Source organism: Macaca fascicularis, chromosome 5 (genome assembly GCF_037993035.2).
Source record: "Macaca fascicularis isolate 582-1 chromosome 5, T2T-MFA8v1.1".
Lineage (NCBI taxonomy): Eukaryota > Metazoa > Chordata > Mammalia > Primates > Cercopithecidae > Macaca > Macaca fascicularis.
This window is the reverse complement of record NC_088379.1, coordinates 30,115,756-30,128,604: the sequence shown is the minus strand read 5'-3', so window position 1 is coordinate 30,128,604 and position 12,849 is coordinate 30,115,756. Positions and strand designations below refer to the sequence as shown.

Here is a 12,849-nt window from a genome sequence, read left to right as displayed (position 1 = left end):
TTTTAGCAGCACAAGGCTTTTTATACATAAACCTGGCAATAGTATCAGAGGAAGGATAGAATTATATATAATCTATAAGCAAAAAGAATTCAAAGACTGAAATAATACCTTAACTAAATAAGGAACCAAAACAATCAAATGTATTATCAACAAGTGCTGAAATTCACACAAGCAAATGCTTTGGGAGTCTGGAGGCAAGAAAACCACTAACTGACCTCCAAAGTCACTTTGAGATTTGATGAGCTCGTTCCCTCCTCAAATGTCATAAGGGTTCAGCAAAGTGATTTAGTTTAAAAGGATCAAATTAGAATAAAAAGGGGAATACGGCCACACATTTTATCAGAGTTAATTATTAATATTGAGATTAGAAAAGAAAGGGCTGAGAATCTGGTAAGCATACTAATTGGACATTATTTTCAACTCATTTTCCCTGTTAATGTGAATACTTTGCAGCAGTTTAAAGGGAGGTGCAATTTAAAGGGAGGTGAAGAATAATGCATTCAACTAGAACACTTAAAAAAAGAGAAAAGAATGTAGAAAGATCATGACATCTCCCTACCTTGAATGACAGAGAACACAAAGAGTGGGTTGATTTGATGCCAAGAGATAGAAGACTTCCTTCCCCTCATTTTAGGTCCTTGCTATATTTATAAGTCACTACTCACGAGTACTACCCTATGGTACTTCACGCAAAAGTCAAAAAATTAACTGGAAAATATTTAAGGTGAGAGTATATACTGGTAATTAAAAAATGCTAAATTTGTGAGGCTGAGCATTTTATGACGTCCTCATGGTTAAGCCATTGTATTATATCAAATCTACCTAAAGTTGGCCAGGTGTGGTGGCTCACACCTGTAATCCCAGCACTTTGGGAGGCCGAGGCAGGCAGATCATGGGGTCAGAAGTTGGAGACCATCCTGGCTAACATGGTGAAACTCCGTCTCTACTAAAAGTACAAAAAATTAGACAGGCGTGGTGGCAGGCGCCTGTAGTCTCAGCTATTCGGGAGGCTGAGGCAGGAGAATGGTGTGAACTCAGGAGGCAGAGTTTGCAGTGAGCCGAGATCGTGCCACTGCACTCCAGCCTGGGCAACAGAGCAAGACTCCCTCTCAAAAAAAAAAAAAAAAAATCTACCTGAAGTTAATAATAATCCCAACTATTTATCATTGTTATTTAAATAATAATGGTAAAAAAATTTATCAATTAATATAGTGAAAATACAACTTATTACTTATTTATAAATTATTACATATTGTTGTCTTATTTAGTTCCTTCTGCAATCCTATGATTTGCAATTGAACAAAGTGAAGCTAAGAGAGGTTAGAAAATAATACTCCTTGTAGGAGTTAAAGCCGGAATTCAAACTGATAACATCAGATTTCAAAGCTTGTTTTGTAAACTAGTAGATTCTACTCACAGCACTGCCAATTCTTCTCTAGGACAGTACCTTCTTTAGATTCTTTTAGATTGTATTGCTCCTTTTACCAGACATAGCACACATTTTAATTAGTTGAGATCTGGCTTAGAGACAGTCTCTATAATCCCTCTCTCTATATATTACTATGAAGAAATCAAAGTGAACAGTACCCTCCCAAAGTGGTGGCATACAGACTTTTGGGGGATACTTGGGAGGTATAGAGCCATGTCACAATTGACAGGAAAAATGAAAAAAATGCAGCCTCAGTCAGACACTGGCAATTAGGGTGACATAGAGAAATGCAAAACTATGAAAATGAATCCTTAGCAAGGAATGTTAGTCTCTTCCTGCAGAAGACGATAAAAGGTATGACAGGTATTTGATTTTTTAGGTATTGTGCTTATGCCATTAAAAAGTATATGAGGATCTATGGAAAGACGGAATAGGCAGCGTTGCTAGAGAAGTTTGCTCAATCTACATGAAATCAGCACAAACCAATAACTAGACAACTTTGCCTGACAGATGCCTGCTTGAAAATTGGGTAAACAGGCAAAAAGGAGAGAGAAAGAGGAGGTCCTTTATCTCCTACAAAGATATGCATTTAGTCTCTAGTCCCATTACACTTGGCTATTAAAAATTGGTGGCTTATTCCCAATGATATTTCAAATACACTGTCTAAAAGCAATATGAAAAGTCCATGGTTTACTGCAGCATGTTTAAATAATCAAGGACAAGGTATAATGCATGTAGAACGAAGAGATGAAGGAAACAGAATGAATCAAACAGTTGAGCTTAGCTTATATAAGTGTGACAAAGTAAGGAAGTTTGGAAAGGGAAAGTTCAAAAATATTCATGTATAAAAGTCAAAAGTATTATTTAAAGATCTGAGAAAATCAAGAAGCATAAAATGAATTAGGGATTTAGAGTGGCCAAATTTCTAACCTCATTTAACTTTTTATAAGCCTGTTTTATGGATCATCTGCTGTGTTTTTTTTTTTTTAATTTATTTTTATGGTGTGATATTTAAGAAAGTCTACCTACAGAAAAATATGTATCATTTCCTATCTTTTTTTTCATTTGCACTCTGACCAAAGTTCACATTGCTAAGTAAGAAAATATATGTGTTTATTCTATTGTGAAATGTCTTAATCATAATTAATGTATTTCGAGGGCATTGCACTCAGGGCTTGATCAGATGCAGATGACACTTGCATAGTGGGATCTAAAGGAGGCTCCACAGCTGTCTCCCACACTGGCCTACTATGGTGCCAACATTTCCACCCACCTGGCCAGAAATCACACCATTTGATTCAGTCCACTCCTTTGATTTATGTAAAAAATGCATTTTCTACTATTAAAATGCACTTGCTGTGTGGGTAGACAGAAGGGCCCTAGAATCACTATTGGCCTGCCCACATTAACATACATTGTCAAATTCACTCACTATCTCATATGAGACAAATGTCTCTATTCTATAGCATAAAAGATACAAGAAAAATTGAATGTAAGAGAATCACAGATTATTGGACCTGGAACCCAGTAAGGTTTCAGAGCTGATTTATTAATTTCCTTAGACAGTAGCCTACCCACACCGATGGCAAAATTGAGATGAGAAGCCAAGAGAGGTGTTTTCTATATCTGAGCTTATTAAACACTAATTATCACAAAGACTTACATAGCAAAGGCAAACTGGCTTTGCAAAGATAATTTAAAGGAGGCTTTGGAAAGATCAAGTAGGCCATAGCATGAAGGACCAGGATAAATAGAATAGACCTAAAGAAACATTCTATCCCACTCCAAGAGAAAGTCTGAAGAGTACTGCATAATTAAAATAAGAGCAAACCCTTGCATAGTCAATGCTTGCCTTGCATGAGATGGTGCTTTTAAGCCTAACATTTGGGTTTTACTTGAATTATCAATTCATAGCAATATGCATCAATTATTCTAACATTTTCATTATCAAATGTTTTTATTACCTATTTCCCACCATAAACTCTATATGAATTATTACTTTATTGCTAAGTGTATTGTAATGAAATAACAAATAACCAATTACTTCAATGTTTGATTAGATTGATATTAAAGGATTAGCATGAGATTATCATAATGTTGATGATAATTAAAGGCAAAGAAATACATATTAGTAATCTCTGTCACAAATAAATGTATAACTAATAAGGTTTTCTTAAACTATTTTTTAAATGGTGTAATTTCTAGTATTACTTTGCAGGGACCTGAGGCACTCTACAGATTTGGAACTTTAAAATGGTGGGTCTCATTCTACATTATTAGATTCTGGTGGTAAGAAATTATGTTTGTTCTTATGGTGTATTCTTTTTTCTTAGCTAATAACAGAATAAAACCTCATTCTACATTTGGCAGTAATGTGTTTTAGAATATAGCTTAAAGCTTGTTAAACAGGGCATTAACACACAGGCCCTTGGAATGAAATTGTATTTATCATACTACGGTACAGAAGGAAGATAAAACTTTTGTAAAACGTAAGTACATTTCACTTAAATTTTCCTGTTTTAGTTCCTTTTTTGCATTTGTGAAAACGTATTTTTATCATTAGCTATCCTAACTTATTCCTGGTTTGTAGCATGACATTGGAATTTTGCTTGCTATTGCACTGGAAATTATCTTCTCAACTTTACAATGAAAGTTAATCCCAAACACTTGGTGATAACTGCATTGTTTCACATAGGTTAAAATTCCAGAAAAATATTTGAGGTAATAATAATTAGGAACTAGCACAGCATCCCAAATAGTATTTTAATGGAAAATCCAAATGAAAATCCAATACAAATCCTGATTAAAACCTAGTCAAGCAAAAAACTACAGATTACCTGGATTCCAATTAAATGTGACAAATGAATACTTGACAGGTTTCAATTCCAATTCTATTTATGTCAGAATGATCCATTAATATTGAAGATGAAATTACCAGAATTTAAGCAATACAATTGCACTTTATGGCTAGATGAGTAGTTTGAAAACATGGACCCAACAAAATTGTTACGCAAAGGTCAACTGCTACATTTAGATCACCCATAGTACATCACATTTCATTCTGTTATTACCTATAGATCAAGGCTAATATGAATCACAGCTAGTAGATGACAAATGATCACACAAACTCTGAATTTCAAGTATTGACCACATACAAAATCAGGAAAAATCCATTACATTATCATGGCCCTTGCTTTTAACAGGCCTTAAAAACTTAGTTATAAAAAAGAATTAAAGGTCGCTTTTTGGAACTCTTTCTCATTGTACTTTCTATTTTATTAACAAGCTCACCTGTTAAGTTTTCCATGACATGTATGTTTCCCAAAAGGTAACCGACATGTGTTTGTCATATATAATTATATTTTAATTATTCATCATTTCTTTCTTATTTTAAAGGTGATGAATCCCCATAAACTAATAAAACATAAACTAACATTAAAAAATGATTATAATGCCAGTGGTACAAAGTCTTTTTTTAATAAAGCTGACATCCAAAAAATAAAAATTTAATTGTACATTCTGTTCTTTACAGTAAAAATAAGTAGTTCTTAAAACACAAACAAAATTATATGTTCTCATGAAAAGGTAATCTCAGATGTAGTAATACCCCTAAATTAAATTAATCTTGCCTTCCTAGGTATGCTCTATTTATCATCTATCTATATTAAAAATACTGTAATTACATATATGTACATACATGTAATTACATGTACTATATATGTACTCTATATTACATATGCACATCTGTAATTACATGTTACATATGTAATAGAGAATACATTATAGTACACATGATGCATATATGTAATTGCATGTAATTACATAACTATCTTTTAATTATTCATTATTTATTTCTTATTTTAAAGGTGATGAATCCGCATAAACTCATAAAACAGAAAGTAACATTAAAAAATGATTATAATGCCAGTGGTACAAAGTCCTTTTTTAATAAAGCTGACATCCAAATTACATATGTAGTTACATATTACGTATGTAATTACAGTATTTTTAGTTTAATTTCTTTTTCCAAATAATTTTAAACATATCTGCCTTAAATATATTTTCATCAGCATTACAACTCATACGAAAATTGTATGCCCATTAAAAAAATTACTAAAAAAAAACATAATTCTTAGAAACCACACCAGACTCCCATCCACATAAGCACACACCATCATACACACAGATAAACATGCCTTTATAGCCATAAGGCAAAATGCCATTTTAACTATGTAAAATTAATCAAGAGGGACATCAGTCATAAGACCCTGATATCATATCTTCTTATCCGAGAACAATGTGGATAAATAATTATTTAGCATAATACAATTTAGCAATACTTTCACTTGGGGTCATTTATGATATATTATGTTCTAATATTGGATTTTAATATTCATAGGTAAACTTCCAGAAGAAAATCAGTCTTTCTCCTGCATTAATATGCTCTACTTGCATATATATCGGCACTAAAGAAACTGGTATATAACAAAAAGTGTCTTATTTCACTCGGGGGTTGAGATGGCAAAAGACATAAATCCATTTCAAGTTTTACTAGGGATAAAATGTGTGTGATTCCTCTTCCTTTCTCTCTGTATAACCATCTCTCTCTCTTCATATTTGAAAGAATAATGAAGTTTGGATGAATTTTACCATTCCATTATTTGACACAAATCTATTCCTCAGGCATTTACTTATGACTCAAAATCCAGAAAATAAATCACCAAATTATCTCTGGGAATATAAACAAATGTGGAAAGTTTTAAAAGTGGTATTTGCAATCTAAATGTATAACTTAAAGGAAAATGTATACAAGGTCAATTGTGGTAATTATGAGAATCACCTCAAAACAGTATAAAAATACAGAGTATTATGATTTATTTTCCTTCCTTTCTCTCACATAAAAATGAAAAAAAACACCTTATATTTAAGTAAGAGGGAAATTCTAATAGCATGTATTGTATAGTATGGAGAACAAAGTAGTACTATTCTCCTTAGACTCTATTCAGTGATCACTGGAAAGGAGAGGTCTGAAAACACTTTCCTAAACATCTAGGACAAGAAAAGGTAGAGTAAGGTATGTTTCTTTCATTTCCTTTCACTAAGACTGGACAGTTGTACTTGAAGAAATAGTTGCATGACAAAAATGAATAGAAGAAAACAATTAGACAAGACCTTTCTCGGTGACTACTGTTTAGGAATTCTGCACTTATTTAGCTTCCTTCACAGTGGGCCCTGTTCTGATTTATTTATAAGTGCGTTTATTTCGGACAGGATGCTTTAAAATGGTGGTGCAATTTGGGTGAATTTTATCTACAGAGTTATGTTCCTTTATTTGGCATTTCTGTATTTTAGCAAATATTTCTCACTTAAATAAAATGGTTTTAATGTCAGCTATTTTATTTTGGTTTTAGACTGACCTTCGCAAGTCAACTTATTACGGCTCACTAGCGTGATTATGTGTGTGGATGTTGTGTTTGCCCCTACCATTTTCCATATGCTCTGCCTCACCAACACTGCCATCCGGCGTGGTCCTTTCATAGTTGTCCTCTGGGAGTGGAAGGGCACCCAGTCTTGGCCCTGAAGAACTCTTACTGCTTGGTGTTTCTGACTCCTCCAGCCCGCTGTCATAGCAACTCTGCAGTGACCCCTGATGTGGGTCCTGAGGCTGACTCACAACAGAAAACGTCACTCTACGAAATGGCTGCAAAAGAAAAGATTCTGAATGTCACTACGATATAAGATTGTAAATGATCTTATTAAAAAAAATACATAAATTACATACATTAAAGTCTACCGGCAACTAATTCAATACAAAATGAATAGATATGTTGAAATTGCGTTAGTTAACTATGTATTATCTAAGGCAATGTCTAGAACTTAGATTTTATTATGGTAAAATTGGAAATTCCCTTTCAGAAATAGAGATTAAAAAAACAGTAATTTCACTAAAACACACATTTAAATCTGATATGTTAGTTCCACATATTCAACCTTTTTCTATTCTAATAGTATTCACTTCAGATATGCTTTCCAGAAATGGACTCTAAAAAAACAAGGTCAGTGATTTGTGAAGGCAGTAAATATTGAACTAATCCATTGTAAGAAGACTCAATTTTTAAATACTTTGTCCATATGATACAAAGTTATAAAATCAAATGGGATGGCAGTTGACTTAAACTATTCAAAGTACAGCTGACAAATAAGAATTTAGATGCAGTGCTAGGAAACAGAAATATGTTTATTACATAACTCCTATAAAAATATTGTCTATTGACCTTGAAATTGTAAGAGTTTTACTGAAATAATAGATAAAAGTATCCCTAAACAGTGAGTAGAAAATAAACTATAAAGTTCAATTGTGTGTTCTTAATATTACTGTTTGTGATTTGTTCAATAAAGTAAAATCATGTACAGCCTTTAATTTGTTTCTTAAAAATTTTATCAAACTTTATCCAATTGAACCCCACAATTTACTATGTTACTGACAATGGCTGGACTGAAGATGGAAGGTATTTGCAGATTATCTTAGTTAACCACAAAATAAAATAAAATAAAAAAAATAGGCTCATTAAAGGAACAAACCAATGCCATGTATTGACAGTGCTACATAAGAATAATAACTTGGAAAAACATATAAAAATGTCCTGCAGTGTCAGTCTGAGATTATTCTTGGTAATAGTTGTATCCATAAAGCTGCTGCATGAATCTGAAAAATGTCAGAAGTGTACATATTTTTAAACTTATTACTCAGACTGTTTCTTTTTATTACAAAGTATAAAATTAATGTTGCTAGAAAACAGTGAAAGGTTACAAAACCTTTTTTGCACCTTTATAACTTGAATGTTCATGACACAAATTACTAATCATGACCTGGACCATTAGAATTTTAGAAATACTAAGGATTATATGCACATGGTAGGTTATTAATGGGAAAGCTAAGAAGAGTTATAACATCTCCCCCTAATTTATAAATTGGCTTTGCTAAAGACAAACACATGCTTCCATAAAATTTCCCTTTATTTTGTCATTGATGGAAGACTAGCTGAAAATATCGTGAATTGTCAGTATTTTTAACCCAGTAGCTCACAATTCATGTACTTATTTGAAGTGTACAATCTTTACAAAGTCTCCTTTTTATTCTGATTCAAAGTCAAAATCAGAATAGCTGAATCTTAATACAAAAGGAAAACATTTAATTCATGTTCTCTTCTTTATAATGTTTCACTGAATTGGAACTGCAGTATTTATAAACAATTACAAATATTTTCAATATACATAGTATGGGTATGTTATAGATTTAAATTTACTCACAATAAACTTTTTAGAAACATTATTCTGATTTCACTAATGATTCTCATATTTCTTTACAGTAATATAGTTGTGATATTTTACCCTTTATTTAAAAAATATGTATAAAGAAATGTAAATACCCTGTATTTAAAAAAATAAAGAAATCAATTTGTACCGTCTTTTTTTTTTTTTTTTTTTTTTTTTTTTTTTTTTTTTTTTTTTTTTTTTGGGACGGAGTCTCCCTCTGTCGCCCAGGCTGGAGTGCAGTGGCGTGATCTCCACTCACTGCAAGCTCCGCCTCCCGGGTTCACGCCATTCTCCTGCCTCAGCCTCCTGAGTAGCGGGGACTACAGGCGCCCGCCACCTCGCCTGGCTAATTTTTTGTATTTTTAGTAGAGACGGGGTTTCACTGTGTTAGCCAGGATGGTCTCGATCTCCTGACCTTGTGATCCGCCCACCTCGGCCTCCCAAAGTGCTGGGATTACAGACGTGAGCCACCGCGCCCGGCTGTACCCTCGTTTTTACCTGTGTGTGTGTATTTTCTTTTCTCCCACCCCTTGTCCACCCCACCCACCCCATCCACCCCATCCACCCCATCCACCCCACTTCTCATACCTGTGACTGTTTAATGCTTTTTGGTATCACCTTGGAAATGAGACCACTGACAGTCTCCTAAAACCACATTGTTCTACACACAGAAAATATTCAGTAAATACTTCTAAACAATGAAATTTTAATGACAATGTTGAATTTAGTCAAGAATGCCAAGGGTTATGCAGACATATTATCATTTAAAGACATAGCAATGGATTTAAAAATAAACAAACATAAAAAGAGAAAGGAGGGTCAACTGCTGTTCTTAATTCTATTTTAATGACTTTCAAATCTTTTAGAATATCTTCATTAACACAAGAAGAAAGCTCAAAATGAATACAGAAATACATAAGACATACCAATAAACTTAGAAAATAAGAAATGATTAGAAATGGTGTTTCATTTTGATATAAAAGTAGAAAAAAAGAGTGACATTTGGTTGAAATTTGGAATAATTTTGGAAAAATTCTGAAATATGTGCTTAAATGTTTATTTCACCAAAAGTGGATAGGCTAGTAGAGAAACCAGTGATAGCTATGTTTATAATGAAAAATGTTAAGAATAAAATAATGTTTTTCCTGTAATGTACTATATAATGACTGCTATGAACCTACGCATTTTGTTTTCTTGATTTCCTACCCTATTTTGACTGTGAATATTTAATCTTTATCAGTTATTTTAGAAGTAAAAATTGCATAATTTTAAAATATTGATATCTATTTATATATTAGAAAACATTTAAATTCATCAATTCTTCCCTTCTTGTATAAAATGCTTTTTGCATTTAAAATAACATCTGAATGAATAAAAATGTAACTCACAATATTTAAAATAAAATGTATCATACAATGGATTATAGTATATCACACCTATCATTTTATTCACATTTTAAAATATTTTATTAGAATGTCATAGTAAGATATCAGCATTACATCACTAGCTCTTCAAATTCATTTTGATAATTTTGAATAATAAGTTTTTTGTGGTCAAGTATTTAAGTTGACGATGTGAACCAAATTAATACAGAAGTCAAAAATCTGAAAGAGCTCCCATTGATGCAAGAGTTAACATTTAATTTAAATAGTATATCAGACATACAGAGTTAGATGGAATGAGAGAAAGACAGAGAAACAGCGAGAGACAGAGGCAGACAGCTGAGTCTTGAAAAGATAGCTGTTTTACAGCAAAGGTTATTACACCATATTCATATTATTTATATACTCCAGAAAGATTGACTAAAGCAGAAATATAAAGCAGAGTGTCAACTCCTGACAGAGAGAATGAATTTGCATTATATATGTAACTGTCACTTCGTTAATTACTGATACTCTGAAGTAGAATAGCTTACGTGATAATTCTTCAACCTAGATGTGCTTTAGAGAACCCAGAGAACTTGTGGAAAAACCAGATGCCAATATCTGGTCCCAACTTAAACCCAATGAATCAGCAATCAGGGTGGGACTCAGAGATCGGGAGTTTTTAAAAATCCCCAGCTGATGAAGAGGCACAGAAAGGAATGAGAAACTTTATTGTCAGGAAGAACATAGGTAGAGGTTCAAGAAAGCAATGTGCTCCAGGCAGTTAGCCGGTTCTTTAAGGGTATAAAAAATAGTTCCCAGGGAGAGTCAGCAGACTTCTGGTTCCATCTTGAGACTTAAAAGTATGGTCATAAAGACATTTAGTAAATTGCAGTGTCTGAACTTTGTATTTTTCTGTCTGGGGTGATAAACGATTTTGTGTCCTGTAAATGTAAATTGGTCTATCTAAGAGAAGAGAAAGCAAAGAAAGCAAAAGAGCTTGAGGAAGAGTGTCAGTCTGCCAGCTCTTTGAAATTGTGAAGACAAGCTACAGACTTGAATAAGTACCGCAAGACGGAGATCTTAAAGAAAATTATTCCAAAACCTGTGGATGAGATGTGTGAAAGAATTAAAAAACAAGAGAGTGAAAATCAAATAATTTCTTTAGGTAAGTGAATTATCTAAAGAAAAGGTCAATAATGAAGACATTTTCTGACGGTTCCTTATGAAAGAGGAGGAAGAAGAAATGTTGAAGGCAGAAGATTATGCTAGGAGATAAAGTATAATGAAATATTTACCTAGCAAGAGGTAAGGTTGAGAGAAGGTGGTGGCAGTGAAAATGGACAGCAAGGCCATTATAAAGAAAGCCCATATATCTGACTGGATTGAGTCATTAATTCACAAGACCTCCATTTATTTTATGTCCATTATGTTCCAGGGTTTCGAGGATGCTCCAACAATGATTCTACACATTTAAGAAACTCAAAACCTTATCAGTCTATAAAAGCACAAAAATATAATGTGATCAAGTTTCCAGTAAAATGGAGGCGTAAACAAGATTATCTAACACTCAGGAATTTAGGGCAGGCACTGCAAAGACAGTGGTTTGTTGGTTGAGATCTCTAAAAGAAATTTGATAGATAATATATATTTGGGGGTTGATTATAGATTCCATATTCCATATTGCTAGAAGCAAGCAATTAAAAAAAGCGTGTGAGGGCCAGGCGCAGTGGCTCACACCTGTAATCACAGCACTTTGGGAGGCTGAGGCGGGCGGATCACGAGGTCAAGAGATTGAGACCATCCTGGCCAACATGGTGAAACCCCGTCTCTACCAAAACTACAAGAATTAGCTGGGCATGGCAATAAGTGACTATAATCCCAGCTACTCGGGAAGCTGAGGCAGGAGAATCGTTTGAACCCGGGAGGCAGAGGTTGCAGTGAGCCGAGATCATGCCACTGCACTCCAGCCTGGTGACAGAGCGAGACTCCGTCTCAAAAACAACAACAACAACAACAACAACAACAACAACAAAAAGATGAGAATGAAAAGCAGGTCACTTTCAAAACTCAGAAGTCAAGGAAACATAACATTTCCAGAAAGGCAATTCTATGTGATCAAAAGCATCAGAGACATCAAGAAGGATGCTGACTACCACATGGCATTTGGATTTATCCTTGAGAAGGCCATTGTGGCTATAGTATCTCTAAACTCTGGGAAACAATTGTAGGTTGGACCAAAAGAAGTAGAAGATTGGCTTGTCAATAAATGGAGAAATAGAGAAAGCGGGAATGTACTACTACTCTTAAATATATGACAAGAGAGAGAAATAGGGTAGAAGTTAAAACAAGTATTTCTGTAAAGTGTTTGATTTATTGATCTACATTTTTGTCTTTCTTCATTGGCACTGAAGAAGGTTTGCTTGAAAATAAATATTTGGAGATGTAAACAAAAAGGCATGCTCAATAAGAGAAGGTGGGAGCAGAATGAAAGAGAGCAAAGAAGACAAGCTAGCTAGAATGAAGAGAGACATAAAATCAAAATAATTATAAAAACATTGAAATGTTTTGAGGAATTTTGTTAATGAGGTATGTGGATGTATGTGTGTTTAATGGGAAAGAAAAAACACACAAAAAATAACCGAACAAGAAAATAGTTCTATTCCAAGAAACCCTGTGGGTCCTCGAGGACAAGTCAGCTGAGCTTCAGTTATTGTGCCTTAGACTCAGGGACAAAAA

At 33.6% G+C, this 12,849-nt stretch overlaps 1 protein-coding gene across 17 annotated transcripts in view; it reads right to left on the bottom strand.

Moving 5' to 3' along the window:
* The window catches only part of PCDH7 (protocadherin 7), a 427,911-nt gene that overhangs the window by 221,252 nt on the left and 193,810 nt on the right, over positions 1-12,849 (bottom strand). For 6 of the 17 annotated variants that reach the window (XM_005554640.4, XM_045392223.3, XM_015450225.4 and 3 more), the window contains one exon: positions 6,914-7,130. The exons of 1 other annotated variant lie outside the window; for it this stretch is intronic. In XM_005554640.4, the coding sequence (XP_005554697.3) occupies positions 6,914-7,130 (217 nt within the window). The remainder of the gene's footprint in view (positions 1-6,913; positions 7,131-12,849) is intronic. 10 more of the 17 variants (XM_005554641.4, XM_074039505.1, XM_015450226.4 and 7 more) reach the window with 2 other exon arrangements.